The sequence below is a fragment of the Argopecten irradians genome, chromosome 1 (genome assembly GCF_041381155.1).
Source record: "Argopecten irradians isolate NY chromosome 1, Ai_NY, whole genome shotgun sequence".
Taxonomy (NCBI): domain Eukaryota; kingdom Metazoa; phylum Mollusca; class Bivalvia; order Pectinida; family Pectinidae; genus Argopecten; species Argopecten irradians.
This window is the reverse complement of record NC_091134.1, coordinates 50,876,749-50,902,637: the sequence shown is the minus strand read 5'-3', so window position 1 is coordinate 50,902,637 and position 25,889 is coordinate 50,876,749. Positions and strand designations below refer to the sequence as shown.

The 25,889-nt window shown below is 36.5% G+C and overlaps 2 protein-coding genes across 2 annotated transcripts; one reads left to right on the top strand and one right to left on the bottom strand.

Annotated features, from left to right (window-relative positions):
• The first annotated feature begins 611 nt into the window (after positions 1–611).
• LOC138331917 (deoxyribose-phosphate aldolase-like) lies at positions 612–12,352 on the top strand. Its single transcript, XM_069279784.1, has 8 exons — positions 612–746; positions 4,792–4,889; positions 5,659–5,806; positions 8,631–8,729; positions 9,267–9,401; positions 9,679–9,807; positions 10,148–10,260; positions 10,781–12,352. Exons 1-8 carry the CDS (start codon positions 716–718, stop codon positions 10,985–10,987), a joined length of 960 nt encoding a protein of 319 aa, XP_069135885.1. The 5' UTR covers positions 612–715; the 3' UTR covers positions 10,988–12,352.
• On the bottom strand, positions 12,350–25,569 carry LOC138331908 (putative neutral sphingomyelinase). Its single transcript, XM_069279772.1, has 8 exons — positions 25,500–25,569; positions 23,401–23,503; positions 22,579–22,655; positions 17,296–17,479; positions 16,475–16,684; positions 15,857–15,980; positions 14,380–14,499; positions 12,350–14,049 (listed from the first exon to the last, which is right to left on the bottom strand). Exons 1-8 carry the CDS (start codon positions 25,532–25,534, stop codon positions 13,724–13,726), a joined length of 1,179 nt encoding a protein of 392 aa, XP_069135873.1. The 5' UTR covers positions 25,535–25,569; the 3' UTR covers positions 12,350–13,723.
• Positions 25,570–25,889: the final 320 nt, after the last annotated feature.

Genomic DNA, 25,889 nt, shown 5'->3' with positions numbered 1-25,889 from the left:
TTTCCATTTACAACTTTTTTAGTTTTCCGTGATGATGGTCATACTTTTTGGTCAGCTGCTCATTGGCAGCTTAGTAAGTCACTAGCTCATGCACTCATGCAATTTTGCTGGACAAGTAATGTTTGTTTTAATAAATTATAGATAGATATTTATATAATGAAAAGGTCATTGTCAGTTACTGCATTAATGACGAATGACAGCTTAGCAATACAGACTAAAATACCAAATTTGTCAAAGTCTGTCTTGACTTACTTTGAAGCTCTATTGTAACTATTAATATCAAAACTTTGAAAATCAGCCCAGATTACTTAAAGAAAAGTTTAATTTAAATTCTTCCTAAGAGATCAATATTATAATTCAAGGTCATCACTTTGAGTATGCTGCAAGACTTGTATACTTAGAAATCTACTGCAAATTATATGTAGATTTGTTTTCATATTTTTTTTTATCTAAGTCAGTATTGCATAAGAACCTTTGTATCATTAAATTGCTATTGAGATATGTTTTAATCTTGTTTGGATTCTTAAAAGAAATTTTAACCCCTGCAACATTGTTAGACAGGTAAGGTAAATAATTTCGACGACCGTTGTCTCTCAATGTTCTAGCAGACAAAGTTTCAATAACCGCTCCCCGGGAAGATAGGAGTGAGGTGTGTGCTTGTAACGAATATTAAACATGAAGCGTTTCTTTGATCCCGAATTCTTGTGTTGACGAGATGGCAGCTAGAAATCCTGGGACAGAGTTTGGTAAAATTGTTTATTTATCTTTTGATTTCCATTATAAATTTCATGTTGAGTATTTAAGATATGTACAATGACTCCCGAAGTGTAGTATGGTAGTGTTCATTTTCATGCAATATGTGTTATTTTGGAAAAGTTTGCGTGACCTACTTTTTTTGCTTCTGTGTATCGAGATTTCTGATGTCCTATTATTCTATGCACAAATGTTTGCACCCAAGTCTATATCTTTACTAATTAACCATATTCTTCTGACAGTTTTGCCATTTGAAAGTGTGCATTAAAATATACCATTGTTTAAATGATATAGAAATTTCCGTTATCAAGTGAACACGACTCGTGGTTCGTGCCATGCATTTTATCTGCTCGCTGACAGGTTGTTGCCTGGAAGTGTTATCACCGCTTGTAGACTCGACCGATTAATTATGTCAGCTTTTCCATCTATAGCTAGTAGGCACTAGTCAAAAGTTTCTTGTCGAGTTCTCCCAGTGTTCTTGGAATAAACTATACAAAAATGCAATGGATAAATTGTCAGTCAGGACACAGGGTCATGTATAGTTTCTATATATATGAAAAAGATAGCCAGAAATACATGTATAATACATACATGTATTTCTGACTATTTTTTCATATAGAAACTATACATGGCCCTGCGGTCAGGAAAAATTGTTCTACGTCATTGTATTTAAATCCTAATGCAAAAAAACAAAACCCCACTATGCCAGGATCTACATTGTGGTATGCATAAAGTTGTATTCAACAGCCGTTATTGATAAATGTTATTGTACAGCCACATCTAGCAGCCTAAAATGAAAAAAAGTACAAAAAGTAGGAAAAAGCACAAAAACCCCAACAAAAGCACAAAAAAAAAACAAAAAAAACCACACACTCGAAAAATTCTAATTCCAGAAAAGTATACTTTTTTAGAGTCTTGAAATATCATTAAATCTAAGCTAATCGGATATCTCACAAACCCATTTCTTAATTAATTATAAGTGAGAAGGATTTATAACTGTCTCTACGCTAGTTAAAGGTGATAAAAACAGAAGGGACATGGAAAATGAGATAATACGCTAGAAACATTTGTATGTCCTATCTAAACATATACCAGTTTGATATTTGCTTATATTTTGTCACTAAATAGTAAAATTAATGAAAGCAATCTTCACATCTTTTCGACGACAGATTTTTTTCTATGACTTACCTCCCTTGAGTTCCGATGAGTTGTGACGTCATCTGAAACAATCAACTACCGAAAGCCGGTGTGCCGATCGCGGAACTGTCAACATGCATGTGTTTTAGCCACAGGTCTTAGTTCTTACGGAAATACACACAGAGAAAAATATGTTATACTTCGACTTATTGGGTAGGCCTAGCGTGATTTATCCCCTACATAATGACACATTATTCACTTTATGTAAATGATGATGTCATTAATGTCGAGTACATATCATGTGGAGTATCATGTGAGGGGTTAAACATAACGTCATTTTTCACGAATGAATAAGTATTACTTTCCTATTCAGTCCACCCTGGAGTAATACGATTGTGCATGTATGTAATTTATAGTTTACACATAAAATTAACCGGGGAGTTTTGATATATATACTGGTAATTTTATGTGCAAAATAAGATCGTAGTGAAAATGGACAATTATTGCGGGCCACCTCTTTAGACCTACGTTTTGAGGAAAAAAATCATCCGTTACAAGCATACAGAGACATAGAAAATACACTCAGATTATTTATCTGTTGTGTCTTTTTGCCCCCCATTTTCGTCGACTGAAATGTTCTGCGCATTTAAAAGAAAAAAGGGTCCTCCTAAACAGTTTTCATACTTCACTTTAGGGATTCTACTGCATGTAGTTCAAAAAATCTAAGCAAGACAATTAATTCATTATTAAATTTCTTTGTACTTTGAGTTAAACAACAATGTGCCGATGGCGTGAAGCCGGTATGTTCAGATCGAGCAGGGTTGCATAATGATATGACGACATTAACAATATTATCATTATTTAAATGCAGCTAATTTAAAATCGAAAAATTACAATGTTAAAAACGCTTTAAAGTTATCAAAATACATCGTAAAACTAATCACAGCCATTGTAAATAGTAATATTTTTCCTTCTCGGGGAGACCTTCAGACCCCCAAACACCAAAATATCGCGCCTTCGCCGCTCGCCAAATCATTAAAATACATCGTGAAACTCATATCTCAGCCATTCTAAATCGTAATATGTTTTCCTGGGGGTCTCCCCGAACCCTCAAAACACCACAATGCTCGCCAATTTGGCCAATTTGCGTACTCATAAATTTCCTGTTATATTGTACATAGTACATTTGCGTATATGTAGAATACGAATTTTACCGATTTTTTTTAACTAGACCCCTAAATCGTCTCAGAGTGTTCAATAGGCTATCTAGTGTGTCCATATTGATATAAACTAAATAATTTTCAAATCACTGTGGACTGTTCGTATACTTTTAAAATTTACTTAAGGTCGACAGGTTTGTTATTTCCAAAACTGCGCACGCTTAGATAATATGATGAAGCGGTCTTGTGAGTGATTTGTGTTTTATAAGAAATATGTTGTTTCATGGCCCTGTGTTATATTTAACATGCATATCTTGTCCACGAGTACATGTCATGCATATTTGGTCATTGTATCTAGTACCTGTGTTTTGTCATGTCTTTTTTATCGGTCGTGCGTGTAGTGTTACTATATATATATATTGTACATGTTATTCTATTTTCGTACACGGAAAGCCCCGAAATTTTGTCGAATAAATCCGTAAAACTCATTACAGAACTTTAAAAAATAAATAAGCCTACCCTTTCTGTGCAGTGTTCTGAAGGATTAAGTTCCAAATAGGAAATAGAGGTGTGTAGTACATATATAAGGCGGGATAGGGGCACGTTTGTCGCGGGATGAAAGGATTTTAGAAAGGGTATGAAAGGTGGAGGGGTCTACTTAATATGCATTTAGTGTCATTGATGTTTTGGTCCATTTTCTTGCAAACTTAAATTTCTTATTGTTGATATAAACTTTAAAGTTTATGTTTAGAGTTTTAATTTACAGACAAAAGTCAAGCGTAACCTCCTCAATCCTGAGTTGACACACCTGTAGCCTACACGATGTCAAATGACTTTTGACCTAAAGAATATAACAGTTTTATAGCCCAGAATATGACGATTAGAATGAGTAAACAATCATTTTTATTTTATCAGGGTATGTTATAGATTGTATATTATATATACGGATACATGTCCACTTATCAATATAGCAATTACACGTAGCGCGACTGTTTTAAATATCTATAATCGCCAATACCGCAACACTGCCCCATATGAATTTCCCGGCTCTTGTCACAGCTGTTTTGTCTCAGATGACGTCACGAATCTACGGCCACCTGGTGATATCAGGGGCGATAAGCGATGCGATCGTTCTAGACAAGGGTTGTTGTGGACTTCGTTTTAAGCACATTTTATGGAAATTACGTCAAATACAACCTGTATTTTTTGTTGGAAATCATAAAGTGCACCACAATAAACAAATATCAACACAAAAATAGAATATTTAAAATCTGTTTTTATCACCTTTAAGACCATGCAAGATGCCTATGAACCAAGAATAAGAACCATTTTCTCAATAAATACATGTCTTATCGAATCAAAAGAAACACCTGTGTAAAGCTTAATAAATTTCACGGTGTCTATAGTCCTTGTTTTAAGGACAGAAGATTAAGAAGAAATGTCTTAAATTATCATTTAAAAAATACGACATCTCATGAAATGACAGCCTGTTTCAGATACCAAGACGTTGAGCCTGGCATCCACAAGCTACATAAAAGATTGCACCGGCGGATATCAAAGGAAAATCATTTGTCGCACAGACAGTGCACAAACACAAAAGCGCTCGCGACATATTCATTCAAGACCCTGAGTGACAAATTCTTCTCACATAAAAATCCTTGCTTTATAGTTCTAATAAATAAAATGTGTATGGTTACCAAACATCAGTAAACCACTTTGACCAATCAATGTATGATTTCAGATGCTTGTTGGTTAGAGAATGTATGTGTTAATCTGCCAGCTGTAAAACGTCGATGTGAAACATTGGCAGCTCGACGGACAGTTAAAAAACAATGGCAGGTGGGTTATTTATCAGTCACAATATTCATACAAAAGGTTCAGAATCATGTTAAACTATTATTTTGTGATTGTATATTGATCATTTATTGATATGTTGACCAATTTCTGACTTCATTTTAATTTATGGTGAATTTAACTCGGGTTTGCATATTTGATTCACTCGAACATTACATTTGGTGTGGCAGACACCAGCCACTACATACTGAAGGAATGAGGGGCTTCCTCGGAGATGGTACCTAAATTGATATGTTTGATGGTGAACACATTTGAATGGAAAAGTTAAAGTAGTTTACTAGCAGGTTTTAAATAGATGATCTTACATGAGTGACTTTGTGATATGGAATTTATCAAATGAGTTCAATAATTTGATATGCTACAAGCCTTTAAGCAAGTGGCATATCAAATTATATAATGAGTTTGATAAATTTCATATCACATAGTCTCAAGTGTAAGATTCTGTTTATCACATAACTTTTATTAATAGAAATATAAGTAAAACTTTAAATTTTGTCTCTATATAACAGTACATATCCGGCTCAGATGTGACGTTTCCGTCTACTGAAAACAATCATGCGACGTCATATATATATATAATGTCAAATCTATATGTGACGTCATAATAGTGTTATTATACATGTGTCATACAATGTTCATGACATGGCTTAAAGGGCCAGTTATGTGATAATTGTACATGTCATATGTGATATGACTGTGTTTTATATTACCACACTAAAAGGGATTTCCATTAAGCTTAGTTTGTATTTCTTAGGCGGCTTGGCTTCTACGAGCCATGACTTGTATAGATCTGACCACATTGTCTGGAGATGATACAGCCACCAATGTTAGTCGTCTTTGCTTTAAGGCAGCAAACCCTATTCGTAATGACATCATCAAGGCTCTGGGCATGGAGGATCAGGGTGAGTTATTGCAATTTGGATTCACAGTACAATCAAACCTGCTCTTTAGGACTGCTTGTATAATAACCATGTCACATTGGCTTGCCTGCGTCAGGTGTGTCTACATCATCTAGTTATTATTAAGACCTGGAGTGTAAAAATCCACTAGCATGATGCATAGGACTACTAAATTGTCAGCTTGGAAAAGTGTTAATGGCATATGTAGCATAAGTGGGTGCCATGTTTTCAGATTTCTAATGGAGAGATACGGTATTGCTATATAGTATTTTCTACCTGACATCTCACATTGAATGCAATAGGTGATAGAAATTGATGTAGTGTACATGTGATGGAAAAACAAGAGGCCCAGAGGGCCTGTATCGCTCACCTGGTTTGTAATACCAGGTAATGTTCAGAAGGAATTCGAATACAGTACTTACCTTTAATTCCCCTATTGGGCCCCCCTCCTCCTCCCCCCACAGGGGGTCAGAGCCAAAATTGATACAAGTTCTGTTCCCCTTCCCCCATGGATGTTTGTGGCCAATTTTGGTTACAATCCATGCAGAACTCTAGGACAAGTTGCAATTTATAGGATTTACCTCTATTTCCCCTATTTGGCCTCATCCCTCCTGCTCCCAGGGGGTCAGAGCCAAACTTTATCTCTAAGTTCTGTTCCCCTCCCCCATAGATGTTTGTGGCCAAATTTGGTTACAATCCATGCAGAACTCTAGGACAAGTAGCGATTTATAGGATTTACCTCTATTTCCCCTATTGGGCCCCAGCCCTCCTGCCCGAAGGGGGTCAGAGTGAAAATTTATACAAGTTCTGTTCCCCTTCCCCCATGGATGATTGTTGCCAAATTTGATTACAATCTATGCAGAACTCTAGAACAAGTAGCGATTTATAGGATTTACCTCTATTTCCCCTATTGGGCCCCACCCCTCCTGCCCTCCGGGGGTCAGAGCCAAAATTTATACAAGTTCTGTTCCCCTTCCCCAATGGATGTTTTTGGCCAAATTTGGTTACAATCAATGCAGAACTCTAGGACAAGTACCGATTTATAGGATTTACCTCTATTTCCCCTATTGGGCCTCAGCCCTCCTGCCCCCGGGGGGTCAGAGCAAAAATGTATACAAGTTCTGTTCCTCTTTCCCATGGATATTTGTGGCCAAATTTGGTTACAATCCATGCAGAACTCTAGAACAAGTAGCGATTTATAGGATTTACCTCTATTTCCCCTATTGGGCCCCACCCCTCCTGCCCCCCGGGGGTCAGAGCCAAAATTTACACAAGTTCTGTTTCCCTTCCCCAATGGATGTTTGTGGCCAAATTTGGTTACAATCAATGCAGAACTCTAGGACAAGTAGCGATTTATAGGATTTACCTCTATTTCCCCTATTGGGCCTCAGCCCTCCTGCCCCCGGGGGGTCAGAGCAAAAATGTATACAAGTTCTGTTCCCCTTTCCCATGGATATTTGTGGCCAAATTTGGTTACAATCCATGCAGAACTCTAGAACAAGTAGCGATTTATAGGATTTACCTCTATTTCCCCTATTGGGCCCCACCCCTCCTGCCCCCAGGGGGTCAGAGCCAAAATTTACACAAGTTCTGTTTCCCTTCCCCAATGGATGTTTGTGGCCAAATTTGGTTACAATTTATGCAGAACTCTAGAACAAGTATCTATAGCGATTTATAGGATTTACCTCTATTTCCCCTATTGGGCCCCAGCCCTCCTGCCCCTAGGGGTTCAGAGCCAAAATTAATACAAGTTCTGTTCCCCTTCCCCAATGGATGTTTGTGGCCAAATTTGATTACAATCCATGCAGAACTCTAGGACAGGTAGCGATTTATAGGATTTATCTCTATTTCCCCTTTTGGGCCCCGCCCCTCCTGCCCCGGGGGGATCAGAGCCAAAATTTATACATGTTCTGTTCCCTTCCCCCATGGATGTTTGTGGCCAAATTTGGTTAGAATCCATGCAGAACTCTAGGACTAGTAGCGGTTTATAGGATTTACCTCTATTTCCGCTATTTGGCCCCGCCCCTCCTGCCACCAGGGGGTCAGAGCCAAAATTTATACAAGTTTTGTTTCCCTTTCCCTATCGATATTTGTGGCCAAATTTGGTGACAATTAATCCATGCGGAACTCTAGGACAAGTAGCGATTTATAGGATTTACCTTTACTTCCCCTTTTGGGCCCCGCCCCTCCTGCCCGAAGGGGGTCAGAGTGAAAATTTATACAAGTTCTGTTCCCCTTCCCCCATGGATGATTGTTGCCATATTTGATTACAATCCATGCAGAACTCTAGGACAAGTAGCGATTTATAGAATTTACCTCTATTTCCCCTATTTGGCCCCGCCCCTCCTACCCCCGGGGGGGTCAGAGCCAAAATTTATACAAGTTCTGTTCCCCTTCCCCCAAGGATGTTTGTGGCCAAATTTGATTACAATCTATGCAGAACTCTAGAACAAGTAGTGATTTATAGGATTTACCTCTATTTCCACTATTGGGCCCGCCCCTCCTGCCCCGGAGGGGTCAGAGCCAAAATTTATACAAGTTCTGTTCCCCTTCCCCTAAGGATGATTGTGGCCCCTGTGCGCCATGACATAAGCTTACCAGCCCTTTGGGCCAGGTGAGCTAAAAATTGTTCTGATTTTATTTTTTCTTAATTACATTAATATTTATAATGGTAACATTATATAACTCAGGTTTGAAGATAAGCATCTTGTAACAAGTACATATGATTAATAAAAACAGTTCTACCTGTCTGTGCAACCACCTCTCTACATGTGTAAAGACCACCTAAATGTATAAAGACCAACACATTTGTTTTCTGGTTTGATAGGACTAACTGTCGGTGCTGTATGTGTATACCCCAACAGAGTTGCAGAATGCAAGAAATACCTGAAGGCTGCTAATGCTTCTCACATACCTATTGCATCAGGTAAAATACACCTTACTACAAAAATTTACATCAAAATATAGATCTAGTAGAAATATCAACTCTTAAAAATAAGTGATGAAAATAAATGTTGCAGTCAGAATTTCTTTCATGGTAATACTAAAACTATTGAGTATTGTATGAAAATCAATGATAGCAATCTGATTACTGTAACTACCTAGCTACCACTGTATGTTGAATATCAAAAGGTACCAAGTTATGGGCAAATTAAGATGACACCAAACATCATGAAGATTCATTAGATGTTGGCCAATGGGTGGCACACTTCTAAAACATTTCTATAGTGTGGCCTTAAAAATAACATTAGGAGTTCAACTTGAGTTGCAAAGGTGATAACTTTTATTTTGACATACGGTATGATGTATCACACAAGTCTACATGTTTACTTTGTCCATGTGACTACTATCGTCTGAACTGAATGTGATCCAGAGAGATCCACAGCAGTAATCAGTGAAGACAGGGTACCTTCAAATTAAATTGCTTGCTTGACTAAGATATTGATTGTGTTTTATTCCTTAGTTGCCACTGGTTTTCCATCTGGACAGACGCCGCTGAAGACGAGACTTGAGGAGATAAGACTCGCAGTTAGCGATGGAGCGTCTGAAATAGACATTGTCATCAATAGACAGTATGCTCTGTCTGGTAACTGGCAAGGTAGATGTTAATAGGATTAAAATGGATTGGTAATGCAGTTATGTTTCAAACATTTGTTTCAAACACAAGATCGTTTAATTAGAAAAGTGGAGTATAGATGCCTAAATTATCCTTATTTTATACATTGTCTTGTGTAACCCTACTGTTACACACAGCATTTGTTTTTGGTTACAGATTGATAGATTGTGAAAAAGGAGATTTGTTATTAAATGTCTCCAGTTGTGAAAAATAGGCAATTATGTAAAAAATATCAGGAATTCCTGTTGTCTTGTTACAGGTGTGTATGATGAGGTACGTGCCATGAAGGAGGCCTGTGGTGATGCCCATCTGAAGACAATTCTTGCAACAGGAGAACTCGGCAACATGAACAATGTATACAAGGCTAGTCTTGTCTGTATGATGGCAGGTCAGTATACTGAAGAATGACATTTGACTGATCTTGTGTCTATCACTGTGGTTTCTGGCTAGCTAAGCATCATCCATGTGAACTGCTTGGATTTTTTCACAGAATTGCAAAATGCAACCAATGATATGATATCATATTGTCTTTTTGATAGAAATATTGGAATCAGAAATGAAATTGATAATCATAGTCATATTGAGGAGAATGAAGAATAAAAAAATACTTGGTATTACAGTAAAACATAGTTATAACAAACCTCTAGGTACATATGAACATACTTCATTATTATCTTGAATTTGTTGTAAGCATGTTTGTTATAAGCATGTTTTACTTCATCTTGTAGGTGCTGATTTCATCAAGACCTCCACTGGTAAGGAGGGAGTCAATGCTATCTTTCCTGTTGCCTTGGTGATGGTCAGAGCTATCAGGGAATATTACCAAAAAACAGGATTTAAGGTAAGGTAAAAAAAATTGAAACATTAAAATGTTTTATTGAATCTTCATTTTCTGAAATGGTAGTTTTTAAAAGCAAAAGCTGTTTGATAAATCTGTTGAAAGTCTTTAAAAAACAACAACTTTACCATGTAATGAGTTTTGTTCAAAAAATAAGGTTATAATAATTAAGCAATAATAATTATCATCTGTCATCAAAGGTATATTTAATGAGATAATTATACCACCAACAACAAACCTCAGGGAGGTATACCAGAATCGGGTTGTCTGTCCGTCTGTCTGTAGACACAACATTGTCTGGCGAACTCCTCCTAAACTACTCAACAAATTTTAATAAAATTTGGTTCACAGAGCCCTAACATAAAGGGGAGTTGAGTAAATTATATAGGGTTCTGTAATGTCCCATATTAATGGAGTTATTACTAAATTTGTGCAGCAGGTGTGTTAGTCAGCCTCTCTAGCAACAGCTAGTTATAACCTTTTGCTCACAAAACCGGTGTAATTTGAATGTGCTCTCCTCCAGGTTGGGTTTAAGCCAGCAGGGGGTATCCGTTCTGCGAAGGATTCCTGTGCCTGGCTGATCCTGATGAAGGAAGAACTTGGTGATGAGTGGCTGAACAGTGACATGTTCCGGATAGGTGCCAGCTCTCTGTTGATCGACATCGAGCGACAGCTGTACCATCATGTGTATGGAAGCTATGCTGCTACTCATGAGTTCCCCATGTCATAAGGAGACTATAAAGTGATCAAAAGAGGAAATCTATTTTTTAAAGCCAAAACAATCTTCTCACAATCCCTGTAATAGGTATTAAAGGAATGATTTCATTTTAAAAAAGGAACTGTTAAATAAATATTCAGTTCATAGGAATGAAGTCGTGTGAAAGAGTTTAATTTCAATATGAAAAAAGTGTTCACTTTACAATGAGATAGTATGGACACTAATTCCATACCAATTCAGAAAAAATGCATTTGTGACAAGAAGCAAACAAATCATCTTCAATTTAAATCTGCATACAATATACAGAATGATTAATCTATCAAGTTGATTAAATTCTAGTCAGTGATATCATACATACTCTACTGTGATAAATCTGTAGAACTTCATGAAAATGAGTTTTACATATTAAAAACAAAATATCTATATACAAGCTAGATTTTGTTCATTACCATGGTAGTATATCACATGTTTTTGTTTAAGTTGTAAATCATGTGTCGTATTTGTAAAGAACAGTTCGAAACAAAACTCAGGAAATGTTTTGTATCATTGTGACACATATATACATATCTTCAAGAATGTGTTCTTTCAGATGTTCCATTGATAATGTTATTCTATATCCAAGTGTTGGGGCTTCACAATTTTATGTCTGGTGAGGTTTATTTCTAATTTATTGTACCCAGAATCTCTTGTACAGTATTATTGGTTCAGAAAGACTATAATATGTTGGCTAACTATATCAAGATAACAGTATGTTTCCAATGTATTTTTAACTACCATGAATATAATTTTTTGAAGTTTATCGAATGGCCTTGTTTGTCTTGTGTAAGAGTGTTTTTAATAAATAATCAAATTAGAGTTCCAGAAAGTAAAACTAAAACAGATATACATGTAAATGTAATCAAGTCACACTGATTTATGTTACTCTTATAACTTAATGCTGAGTTATCTACCCTTGTCAGTAGATATGGGTATATGTTAGTGAGCGTCATGCCATATTTTTCACTGAAAACAACTTTTTTTTTTCCAAATAACTTAACAAAACAATCAATATCTACAAACAAAGCAGATAACTATAATTTGCAAATATTGAAAAATCTTATCAAGGTAATATTTTATGTTTCTGTGACATATCTATTTTAGATTTACTCGATAGTGCTAGACACTAGGGCATTTGTTTGTGGTGTGTTGTGTCCATTTTGATACAGGATGAAGAATAAGGTGTTTGTTCTATGTTTTTTATCTACATGTAATTTGCTATACAGTGTAACTTGTTATATTCTTTCAAGTGCTAGTTTGTGTTATGTACATACCGGTACAACTTGATGATTTTATACTCGTATAAAATATACTCAATAAATAATCGATGCGCAAGCATAAGTTTTCTAGTTATTTTATTTCACAGTGATTGTTTTCTTTAATTCATTACATTTTTCATTACAACACACAGAAACTATAAAGCAGATACTCTATGGTTAGATTCACAGACTTGATATGGTTTTAGCATAAATACAAATGTAATTCTAATATTTACCATTTCAATGTAAGACAGAGAACTACGCTATTGGATTTCACTCATTCCATTACTGTAAACCAACTTTTGCATGTGATTTATTTGCGATCAAGGTAAATCCTCAAAAGTTGTTTATCTCTGCGAAAAATCAATACAATTGAATTGAAAGGTATTTTGATTAAATTTTAAATTCGTGAAAATTTATCTCTGTGAACATGTTTTGAAATGGAAATCGCAAAATTTAGTAGCCAGGAAAGACAGTTGGTTTGCAGTATACTTAGGAGTTGTCTTTCTTTATACCTGCTGCTAGAGGCCAGTACCCGTGTAGTACAAGTATTTCTTAAAATGCGATAAAAACGTCACATTAAATATATAATAGGGTACATGTACATCAAACAATGCCAGGTACTTAAAATTTTATTTACAGGTAACAATCGGTAATATCACATTCAACACTAATTATTGAATAATTAAATAGCTACTTTTAATTTGGTCCCATTATTAAGAAAATATTTCCATAGTAGTTAATGATATGTGTCTTCATCATGTACAAAATATAATATTTTTCTACAACATCCGATTAAAATACAACATAGAAAGTTGACAGTCATCATGGTATAATCAATGTGTATAGAACAGTGTCAAGAAAATCATGTTAATACAAGATACATATGTAGGTCTGCCCATAATCTTCGACATTAATCATGATAAGGAATAAATTAAATAGGGTACTAGAAGTACTGTTTAAATACGATTAAAAAAATTGTAAAAAAAATACATATATCATATACAAAACAGCTGTAAGATGCAGTTTCAAATGCTTTGCCATACTGTACATAGCGGAACATTTCAATCTACATAATGTGTATACAACTCCAAAGACCTACATCATACACCTACATCCAAGTAGATATTTCTTTCTTAATATTTCATACAACACTTCCTCCATTTGAAATTCAGAAAAAATCTTATTCATTCTTAATTGATTTTGATAAGGCAATTAATTGTCTGACTATTCAGGCAAGAATAAGTAATATGTTACCTGACTACAAAAACTAGATCCTCGGGTGATGGTGTAAGATTCGTGAAAATGATTGGCTTAACAATGTATATCTTGGGTATATAACAACAAGCAACAAAACAAATACTTTCTTAGTTTAGACATCCAACAGTGAACCTAGGAGATGTTTTGTTTAGAGTTGGTTCCTAAAGAGTTGTAGTAAATATATATTACATGACTAGGATTTCTGCGACTGGAGGAGATTTTTGATGTCCTGTTTTGTAGCCATAAGTCCATGTGTCTCTATACGACTAAGTATAGCTTTGTTCCATATACAAAATCCAAACAACAATGTCAGAGCTACAAGCAGCATTCCGCGGACCAATCCGAGCCACGATGGAATGTCGATGGACGACACCATATACAGTAAACAAACAGACATAACTGCCAGTATAGTGTAGAATTGACTGTTTGAAGACACCTTTGTCATGCCACGCTCTATCAGACTCTCAGCCTCAGAGAGTAAGGGATTCAAATGGGATGGATCCTGATCATAACGAGGTGCTGCAAAACAAAAGTATAAAAGGTGTGGTTATTTATAGGGTTTAATAAATGAATTTGAATTTCAGTTTCCAAAGAAACTTATTTTGGAATCCAATAACTGTAACTGGTGTGGAAATAAATTACACATAATTCATGGGAGATTAGAATTAGAATTTGCCACAAATTAGTTTTAATCACATGTACAGTCACTGTAGAACTTTATTTAGTGTGAATCACAATAATAAATCGTTGTGAACAAGTTGATGGCCATAAAATGTGAACATTAATTAAAAATGTGAAATAAGGTGTTTATTTTATGGTTTGATGAAATAAGTTTCCATACAGACTCACCATTGTTGGATTTTGAGATGACGAGAGTGGCACCGACACCCTCATGATCAGAGTAGTTGTACGGGTGGCCGGGTATCTTCCCCATTGTAACTTGGCAGCTTACAACCTCAACACTAGTACCTGTAAGTTGTGGAGTAAAAAAGTGTTGATGATCATACATACACACGACCTCTGAGCTGAATACTGATGCTGGTCACTATTTATCCATGAGCCAATCTATATGTTGGGTGATGGGCTGCTTTTACAAAACTGGTAAAGGAACTATTGGCCAGTCATGTCTAAAAACTGATATCAATGGTAAATGTTTCTCTGCATAATTATATTTTTGCCATTTTAATACATGTACTAAATTTTATACAGTTGTTTAAGTTAGTAATTACATTTAACTTATTATAAAGTTTCATTCCTGTTTCATTAGTTTAAGAAGGGAACACATAAATATACCTAAATATATACCAGGGTATGTATAGGAATGTTAATGTATCGATCGAACCAGGCTGTAAGCATTCGGACAGCTCATAAGCACTCTTGACAGTTCAGTAAGCATTCTGACAGTTCAGTAAGCACACTGACAGTTCAGTAAGCACACTGACAGTTCAGTAAGCATTCTGACAGTTCAGTAAGCATTATCTGACAGTTCAGTAAGCATTCTGACAGTTCAGTAAGCATTATCTGACAGTTTAGTAAGCATTATCTGACAGATCAGAAAGCATTATCTGACAGTTCAGTAAGCATAATCTGACAGTTTAGTAAGCATTATCTGACAGTTCAGTAAGCATTATTACAGTTTAGTAAGCATTATCTGACAGTTCAGTAAGCATAATCTGACAGTTTAGTAAGCATTATCTGACAGTTCAGTAAGCATTATTACAGTTCAGTAAGCATTATCCGACAGTTCAGTAAGCATTCTGACAGTTCAGTTAGCATTATCTAACAGTTCAGAAAGCATTATCTAACAGTTCAGAAAGCATTATCTGACAGTTCAATAAGCATTATCCCACAGTTCAGTAAGCATTATCTGACAGTTTAGTTATTATTATCTAACAGTTCAGTAAGCATTCTGACATTTCAGTAAGCATTCATTCAGTAAGCATTATCTGACAGTTCAGTAAGCATTATCTGACAGTGCAGTAAGCATTATTTGACAGTTCAGTAAGCATTGTCTGACAGTTCAGTAAGCATTAATTGACATTTCAGTAAGCATTGTCTAACAGTTCAGTAAGCATTCTGACAGTTCGAAAGCATCATCTCACAGTTCAGTAAGCATTGTCTGACAGTTCAGTAAGTATTGTCTAACAGTTCAGTAAGCATTGTCTAACAGTTCAGTAAGCTTTCTGACAGTTCAGTAAGCATTGTCTAACAGTTCAGTAAGCTTTCTGACAGTTTGTAAGCATCATCTGACAGTTCAGTAAGCATTGTCTAACAGTTCAGTAAGCTTTCTGACAGTTTGTAAGCATCATCTGACAGTTCAGTTTACCTTCATTATTCCTCACTAGGATGTAGTCTAACCTCTTCCCATTAGGAAACATCTGTAGCATGGATGGTTTAGTGAAGTAGTTACTGGGAATATCACATGTCTTTCCTGCATCGTTCTCATCATTCTGTAACAGCAATTCAATGTCACCCGACAATCACATCAAGTGAACATGCATCTTATTGTACAGTACAAGTTTGATCAAGAATTGCTGATAAAGAAATCTTATATCTATTTTCTTGCACAATATTTTTCACAAGGTTTTCTTTAATTTGAGAAAGTCTATCATCATTTGTTAATGTTGGAAATGAATCGATTTACAAATTAACAGGAAAATACTATAAACCTCCATGGAAATTAAATCTATATTTATAGTATGCATATTATAGATGAAAAAGAGTTTTTAATGCCCAGATATTCAGAAATGATATGCATGGTTAAACTTGTACGGGTAAATAGACTGATCAAGAAAAGAAAAATAAAAGACCAAATAGATCTTGTATTTAAATCAAACTCCAGCATTCAATCCTCTGAATTTAGCCATATAATTCTGTAACTTCATCATCTGTGTAAGTGGTGTACCTAAATACCATTTACTATATTGGTATGTCTTTTACTTACCAGTTCTAACCATGCATCACGTAGCTGTGCATTTTCTCGCAGGATTTTATATCCAAGGTCTGTGGGCTGGAGGTTGAAGTCTCCCGCAGTGATAACAAAGTCACAAAGATGCTTGGTTGCTGTGAGTTTGATCAACTGACTCATTTCAAACGCTTGAGAGACTCTATGTGCCAAATATTCATCATTAACTTCATTGTATTCTGCATGCAGCTACAATTAAAAGGACATACATTTCTCATGTTCAAAAATTAATTAATACTGTAAACCTTAGCTTTCTTGGACTGAAATTGTTTTGCAGATAATGCCTCAATATACCGTGTATGTCTCTAACTTTCACTCAAGTACACCATTGAAGGAAAATCAGTAAAACTTCTTTATTACACAGGATGACGTTTATGTTTTGTGTCACAATTTATTGTTCAACTTTCTCAAAATTATTTCTTGTTCAACTTTATCAAAATTATTTTTTGTTCAACTTTATCAAAACTACATCGATATTTAATTAACTATAACTCTTAAACAGTATAAATATAATATATACTTTAGAACAAAGTTAGCAAACACATTTTTTCTTGAGAAAATGATTCTTTTCAGGGTTCTCGTTAAAAGCCGGTTGCCGGCAAAAACAGCCGTGTATTTCCTTGTTTACAACCGGCTATTTTTGTCAGAAATAAGTATTGGCCCCATGGGGGCTTGTGGCCCTCAACCACCTATTATAAATTTTCAACCATCTATTCAAAAACTTAGTGAGAACCCTGCTTTTTATCACCAAATGCACAGAAATGAATCTATAAGGATGCTTAGCAGTCAATTAGACTTACGTGAGTACAAAAGAGACCCAGTCTAAAGTCGCCAAACTTTAAGATACACATGCCCACACCTTTGCCTCCAAACCAGTCACCATGGAGCACCTTGTGGGCATAGCCATTGAGTGAAAAACGGTAATAGAAGGTCTCCCGGATTGAATACTTGGAGAACACACACACACCACTTCCAATGGCTCCACTGAAAAGGATGGTATAATAATAGCCATGAAGATCAATGATCAATGATATTTCTAGCAAACCTAATTACTGTAAAATATAATAGCAGTTATCCTAGGGGTAACCCTCAGAAAGAAAATCATAAAAATAACATTTCAGCTCTAGCAGTTATTATATATATAAATCTAAATACGATATATGGGATATAAAAGAAACAAAAGAGTGTACAGAAAATAAAAGAATGTGATATAGGTCATTCTTACACAAGATTCAGAATAAGTGCCACAAACCAAACAATCAAACATTATTCATATCCAGGACATTTTTCAGGCTTGGTCTTGTTTACAATACAATCTATACTGTTCTTTCCCATCCCTCCCCTAAAGGTATTAACATCGAAAAGTTGTGATTCTTAACAAAGCTATGGTATTTTATCAACCTATCTTAGTTGTAGTTAGGCGGCTGGGGTATTAAACCTATCTTAGTTGTAGTTAGGGAGCTGGGGTATTAAACCTATCTTAGTTGTAGTGAGGGGCCTGAGGGTATTAAACCAATCTAAGTTGTAGTGAGGGGGCTGAGGTATTAAACCTATCTAAGTTGTAGTGAGGGGCCTGGGGGTATTAAACCTATCTTGGTTGTAGTGAGGGGGCTGATGTATTAAACCTATCTTAGTTGTAGTGAGGAGGCTAAGGTATAAAACCTATCTTAGTTGTAGTGAGGGGCCTGGGGGTATTAAACCTATCTTAGTTGTAGTGAGGGGACTGAGGTATTAAACCTATCTTAGTTGTAGTGAGGGGGTTGAGGTATTAAACCTATCTTAGTTGTAGTGAGGGAGCTGAGGTATTAAACCTATCTTAATTGTAGTGAGGAGGCTGAGGTATTAAACCTATCTTAGTTGTAGTGAGGGGGCTGAGGTATTAAACCTATCTAAAGTTGTAGTGAGGGGGCTGAGGTATAAAACCTATCTTAGTTGTAGTGAGGGGCCTGGGGGTATTAAACCTATCTTAGTTGTAGTGAGGGGGCTGAGGTATTAAACCTATCTAAGTTGTAGTGAGGGGACTGAGGTATTAAACCTATCTAAGTTGTAGTTAGGGGGCTGGGAGGTATTAAAACTATCTTAGTTGTAGTGAGGGGACTGAGGTATTAAACCTATCTAAGTTGTAGTGAGGGGCCTAGGGGTATTTAACCTATCTAAGTTGTAGTTAGGGGGCTGGGAGGTATTAAAACTATCTTAGTTATAGTGAGGGGGCTGAGGTATTAAACCTATCTTAGTTGTAGTGAGGGGGCTGAGGTATTAAACCTATCTTAGTTGTAGCGAGGGGGCTGAGGTATTAAACCTATCTTAGTTGTAGTGCGGAGGCTGAGGTATTAAACCTATCTAAGTTGTAGTGAGGGGGCTGAGGTATTAAACCTATCTTAGTTGTAGTGAGGGGGCTTAGGTATTAAAACTATCTTAGTTGTAGTGAGGGGGCTGAGGTATTAAACCTATCTTAGTTGTAGTGAGGAGGCTGAGGTATTAAACCTATCTTAGTTGTAGTGAGGGGACTGAGGTATTAAAACTATCTTAGTTGTAGCGAGGGGGCTGAGGTATTAAACCTATCTTAGTTATAGTTAGGGAGCTGAGTATTAAACCTATCTTAGTTGTAGTGAGGGGGCTGAGGTATTAAACCTATCTTAGTTGTAGTTAGGGAGCTGGGGTATTAAACCTATCTTAGTTGTAGTGAGGGGGCTGAGGTATTAAACCTATCTTAGTTGTAGTGAGGGGGCTGAGGTATTAAACCTATCTTAGTTGTAGTGAGGGGGACTGAGGTATTAAACCTATCTTAGTTGTAGTGAGGGGGCTGAGGTATTAAACCTATCTTAGTTGTAGTGAGGGGGCTGAGGTATTAAACCTATCTTAGTTGTAGTGAGGGGGCTGAGGTATTAAACCTATCTTAGTTGTAGTGAGGGGGCTGAGGTATTAAACCTATCTTAGTTGTAGTGAGGGGGCTGAGGTATTAAACCTATCTTAGTTGTAGTGAGGGGGCTGAGGTATTAAACCTATCTTAGTTGTAGTTAGGGAGCTGGGGTATTAAACCTATCTTAGTTGTAGTGAGGGGGCTGAGGTATTAAACCTATCTTAGTTGTAGTTAGGGAGCTGAGTATTAAACCTATCTTAGTTGTAGTGAGGGGGCTGAGGTATTAAACCTATCTAAGTTGTAGTGAGGGGGCTGAGGTATTAAACCTATCTTAGTTGTAGTGAGGAGGCTGAGGTATTAAACCTATCTTAGTTGTAGTGAGGGGGCTGAGGTATTAAACCTATCTTAGTTGTAGTGAGGGGGCTGAGGTATTAAACCTATCTTAGTTGTAGTGAGGGGGCTGAGGTATTAAACCTATCTTAGTTGTAGTGAGGGGGCTGAGGTATTAAACCAATCATAGTTGTAGTGAGGAGGCTGAGGTATTAAACCTATCTTAGTTGTAGCGAGGGGGCTGAGGTATTAAACCTATCTTAGTTTTAGTGAGGGGGCTGAGGTATTAAACCTATCTTAGTTGTAGTGAGGGGGCTGAGGTATTAAACCTATCTTAGTTGTAGCGAGGGGGCTGAGGTATTAAACCTATCTTAGTTTTAGTGAGGGGACTGAGGTATTAAAACTATCTTAGTTGTAGTGAGGGGGCTGAGGTATTAAACCTATCTTAGTTGTAGTGAGGGGGCTGAGGTATTAAGCCTATCTTAGTTGTAGTGAGGGGACTGAGGTATTAAACCTATCTTAGTTGTAGTGAGGGGGCTGAGGTATTAAACCTATCTAAGTTGTAGTGAGGGGGCTGAGGTATTAAACCTATCTTAGTTGTAGTGAGGAGGCTGAGGTATTAAACCTATCTTAGTTGTAGTGAGGAGGCGGGGGTATTAAACCTATCTAAGTTGTAGTGAGGGGGCGGAGGTATTAAACCTATCTAAGTTGTAGTGAGGGGGCTGAGGTATTAAACCTATCTAATTTGTAGTGGGGGGCAGGGAGGTATTAAAACTATCTTAATTGTAGTGAGGGGACTGAGGTATTAAACCTATCTTAGTTGTAGTGAGGGGGCTGAGGTATTAAACCTATCTTAGTTGTAGTGAGGAGGCTGAGGTATTAAATCTATCTTAGTTGTAGTGAGGAGACTGAGGTATTAAACCTATCTTAGTTGTAGTGGGGAGGCTGGGAGGTATTAAAACTATCTTAATTGTAGTGAGGGGACTGAGGTATTAAACCTATCTTAGTTGTAGTGAGGGGACTGAGGTATTAAACCTATCTAAGTTGTAGTTAGGGGGCTGGGAGGTATTAAAACTATCTTAGTTGTAGTGAGGGGACTGAGGTATTAAACCTATCTAGGTTGTAGGGAGGGGGCTGAGGTATTAAACCTATCTTAGTTGTAGTGAGGAGGCTGAGGTATTAAATCTATCTTAGTTGTAGTGAGGGGGCTGAGGTATTAAACCTATCTTAGTTGTAGTGAGGGGACTGAGGTATAAAACCTATCTTAGTTGTAGTGAGGGGGCTGAGGTATTAAACCTATCTTAGTTGTAGTGAGGGGGCTGAGGTATTAAACCTATCTTAGTTGTAGTGAGGGGGCTGAGGTATTAAACCTATCTTAGTTGTAGTTAGGGAGCTGGGGTATTAAACCTATCTTAGTTGTAGTGAGGAGGCTGAGGTATAAAACTTATCTTAGTTGTAGTGAGGGGGCTGAGGTATTAAACCTATCTAAGTTGTAGTTAGGGGGCTGAGGTATTAAACCTATCTTAGTTGTAGTGAGGGGGCTGAGGTATTAAACCTATCTTAGTTGTAGTTAGGGGCCTGAGTATTAAACCTATCTAGTTAGTTGTAGTGAGGAGGCTGAGGTATTAAACCTATCTAAGTTGTAGTTAGGGGCTGAGGTATTAAACCTATCTTAGTTGTAGTGAGGGGGCTGAGGTATTAAACCTATCTTAGTTGTAGTGAGGGGGCTGAGGTATTAAAACTATCTTAGTTGTAGTGAGAGGGTTGAGGTATTAAACCTATCTTAGTTGTAGTGAGGGGGCTGAGGTATTAAACCTATCTTAGTTGTAGTGAGGAGGCTAAGGTATTAAACCTATCTAAGTTGTAGTGAGGGGGCTGAGGTATTAAACCTATCTTAGTTGTAGTGAGGGGACTGAGGTATTAAAACTATCTTAGTTGTAGCGAGGGGGCTGAGGTATTAAACCTATCTTAGTTATAGTTAGGGAGCTGAGTATTAAACCTATCTTAGTTGTAGTGAGGGGGCTGAGGTATTAAACCTATCTTAGTTGTAGTGCGGAGGCTGAGGTATTAAACCTATCTAAGTTGTAGTGAGGGGGCTGAGGTATTAAACTTATCTAAGTTGTAGTGAGGGGGCTGAGGTATTAAACCTATCTAAGTTGTAGTGAGGGGGCTGAGGTATTAAACCTTAAACCTATCTTAGTTGTAGTGAGGGGTATGAGTATTAAACCTATCTTAGTTGTAGTGAGAGGTTGAGTATTAAACCTATCTTAGTTGTAGTGAGGGGCCTAGGGGTATTAAACCTATCTAAGTTGTAGTGAGGGGACTGAGGTATTAAACCTATCTTAGTTGTAGTGAGGGGGCTGAGGTATTAAAACTATCTTAGTTGTAGTGAGGGGGCTGAGGTATTAAACCTATCTTAGTTGTAGTGAGGGGGCTGAGGTATTAAACCTATCTTAGTTGTAGTGCGGAGGCTGAGGTATTAAACCTATCTAAGTTGTAGTGAGGGGGCTGAGGTATTAAACCTATCTAAGTTGTAGTGAGGGGGCTGAGGTATTAAACCTATCTAAGTTGTAGTGAGGGGGCTGAGGTATTAAACCTTAAACCTATCTTAGTTGTAGTGAGGGGTATGAGTATTAAACCTATCTTAGTTGTAGTGAGAGGTTGAGTATTAAACCTATCTTAGTTGTAGTGAGGGGCCTGAGGTATTAAACCTATCTTAGTTGTAGTGAGGGGGCTGGGGGTATTAAACTTATCTAAGTTATAGTAGGGTGTGTTTATAAACCAATATCAATTGTAGTGAGAGACTTTGGGGATATTTAAGTTTTTAGTTTAGGTTAGAAAGCCAGAATCTTATTTATAAACATCTAGATATCTTACACACACAAGTACTTACCTGTAAAAGTAGTGATTATAAGTAAAGACTTCTGACACTCTATCTAACAAAATCTTGAAGTCTCCTTTGTCCCATACCTTAAAAGACATTTTGTTTGTTTAAATATTCTACTTACATCATAGTTGGAATTAATTTAAACAGATCACATTTAATACCAGGTAAATAGGATCTCATATAATTAAATGATTGTTCATTTCATATGAGATTTTTTGAAACAAGTCTTTGGCAAGCAAAAATTAAAACTTTCACACAAGTTTCATAAAATTTCATATAAAATGAACACCAATTTAGGATACTTTTTATCACAATACTACAGCAACCTACATTTTGAAGAATCTAGCATTGAAATGTATTGTGAAAATCCAGCAAAGACTGCCATTTTGTCCCGCCGTCCTTGTAATCCTGACGCCACATCATTTTTCCTGACAACATTTTATTGTTTCTGCCTTGATGTCACAATGAATTTCCAGCCAATAAAAATCACTCAAGGTCATATTAGAGTAGTGGCATACGCAAAAATATTACACTGGCGAAATCACTGAATATCAGGCAGATTATCTGATAAAATGGTCTTTCCACAAATAGATACTTTTGTATACCCTAAGAAGTTGAGATGTTGTTCCATTTAGTGCGTATGCTTGCCTTAATTTTTAAAGTTTCCTCGATAGATAAGGTGTACCTATTCATCATATTCAAAAACAAAAATTAAATGGGTACTAGTTCCAACAAATCACAATTGTTATTTAAATTTACCTTCCCATAAACAAAACATAAACAAATGAATTGATTTTCCACCTGGCCTGACAACACACTCTAACTGACCTCCTGCAGAACAACCAAGTCATAATCTCCTCGTTTCAGGCGGTCACCTATAGCGGTCATCCTTTCCATACGAAGCTGGCATGCTACTGGGGCTGGAACACCCCTATACAGACATAACAAAAAGATATTGAAATTCTTCTCTGTACCTGATTCTATTGAAAAACAACAAAGACTGAAGGTTGCATGACAGAAATTCCCAGTTCCTTGGGGCTGATATTGTTTGCTAACACTAGTAGTAACATCATTGTAAATAAAGGACATTATATGTATAAGGAAAATGTATGGGTGCAGGCTGAAAGCCTTTATATCTGCATGATTCATCAATATGGTATATTGTACTTACAATTGTAACTAAAATTTACATCATCTGGTGCAATGTATACTATATATCTATTTGTTTTTTAACTAAAAAATTCGAAAATATTTTCTGAGTGACCCCTTCACTAGATGTCTTGAAAAAAAATGATCAGTGGATCAGAAAATGTTACATGTATACAAGCTATTATCATCATTATTCAAAAATAAATATTGTAGTTTTGATAACTAAACAGGTAATTCAGAGTGCTACCGTTTGTTAGGATCCATCAGTATTGTACAACAGGTTAAGAAAATAAAATTACTTCATGTAAGACGCACTACGACCTATCTAATTTACCTAGCTGATCTGTAGTGTTTTAGATGATGGCTATAAATAACAGTGATATCCTACCCATTATTATCTCTTTACACAAGCACTACAATATTGATAGCACGATACAACTTATTTTTATGTGTAGCACTTGCTGATAAAGATTTGCCTACACGTAACTACAGTCAAACCTGTCTTAGCTACACCTCTGTATCAAGACCACCTGCTTAATAAGACCATTTTCTTAGGGTACCAAATTGTCATTTTCAACACAATTTGCCATTCGGTTATCAAGATAATTTTTGTTTGTCCCTTTGATGGTCTTTATAGACAGGCTTGTGTGTATAGACTTATTGTTAAAATCAGGGAAGAAAGATATTTAGAAGTTATCATTGTGTTTAGTAATCATTATCATGTATTTCCTTTACAGTGTAGACACTTATTACATGTAATTTTAAACTTTCAGTCTACTTTAATGTATGGACTATCTTCTGTCATCCTCGATATTCCAAGAGTTTTTATCACTGACATTATATCTTCCCCTGGACTATCTCATAGTACAACTGGAGGCAGTTCGGGAGAAAACAACTGACCAACCACCAGTCTGCAGAGACTTCCTTTGAAGACTACAGAGTGAGTGACGCCCATAGTGAACTTCAAAGCAACACAGTCAACCACAGTGTACTGTTACTCGATTCTTTTGATGTACATCAAAGGATCAAATTACCTGTGTCTTTTATGAAATAATCCAGGGGTGGAGATAACGTCCAAGTGATTATTACTGTAACCCCTGGAGAATTTAGGATGATCTTCCACATGACTAACAACTTCCAACAGGTGTCAAATATCATATACATGTAATACCATAATAGAGGAGATCTAGCTGAGTCAATGTATACATGTGTGTATAAACACATGCACATCAAAGATGAAGAAATTTGAAGCAGTGTATATTGTCAAATTGTTTGAATTGAGAAAAATATCAGTCTTCAAGGGGCTTTATACAAATGAACCATGAAAACTTATGTTTCATACCATCATGAAAGCAGACACGATTGTTAAGTTAGGCATTCTGACAGAAGATGGACAGAAGTTACAGATAGGTTCCTATATGCACATATCATAGGGCCTACATATAAAAATTCACTCAGTACTGACTGTATGTGCATGCACATTTGGTAGACGTCATGTCAGGTTTATACGTGTATAGAGATGTTTATAATGGGTTTGGGTTTGCAACATCAAAAAGTTATAAACATATTCAAACGGCGGTTGATCATGGGAGCCCACAATGATTACAACAGGCCTGATATGAGGCTAACAGCTAACACACTGACTTTGCCATAAGTGCTGAGTAGTGAGTAAGCATCTCTAATCAGTCGATTATTGGTTGATTAATACAATCAATGTTTCCTGTTGTGTTAAGGATGTGTGTTTACATCTAAGATTTCGTTATACATTGTATACTTACCAGCAGTTTAGTGTTAACACTTTCAGTTGCGACATTTTATTGGAATGCTTACGTTGAATGAAAAGGTCAGATGATACCGAAAGTACACACGCAATGTAAGGTTAAAACACGAGAGATCCCGAGTTTGGTTAAACCGAAAGTAGCAGATAAGTACACGTGTGCGTCTTACTAGACTTTTGTCTTCTCAGTGTTAAAGTTTGTTTTAATATAATAAATGATTATAGTTCATTATTTCAATAAATAGTGTTCTACGGTGTAGTGTATCAATTTCAAATGTGTTATAGGCCTAGAACTGGGAAGATGGGATGGGGTATGTCACACAGGGACCTGGCACAAAAATTTTTAACCAACAGTATACATATATATAAATTTCGTGCCAGGTCCCTGTGG

Coding starts and splice junctions, on each gene's coding strand:
- LOC138331917 (XM_069279784.1), top strand. CDS start 716: ATGGCAGCTAGAAATCCTGGGACAGAGTTTG. Junction 747..4,791: donor AAATCCTGGGACAGAGTTTG/GTAAAATTGTTT, acceptor GTATGATTTCAG/ATGCTTGTTGGTTAGAGAAT. Junction 9,402..9,678: donor TCTGTCTGGTAACTGGCAAG/GTAGATGTTAAT, acceptor GTCTTGTTACAG/GTGTGTATGATGAGGTACGT.
- LOC138331908 (XM_069279772.1), bottom strand. CDS start 25,534: ATGTCGCAACTGAAAGTGTTAACACTAAACTGCTG. Junction 16,685..17,295: donor TGGGTCTCTTTTGTACTCAC/GTAAGTCTAATT, acceptor TTTTAATTGTAG/CTGCATGCAGAATACAATGA. Junction 14,050..14,379: donor CATCTCAAAATCCAACAATG/GTGAGTCTGTAT, acceptor TTTGTTTTGCAG/CACCTCGTTATGATCAGGAT.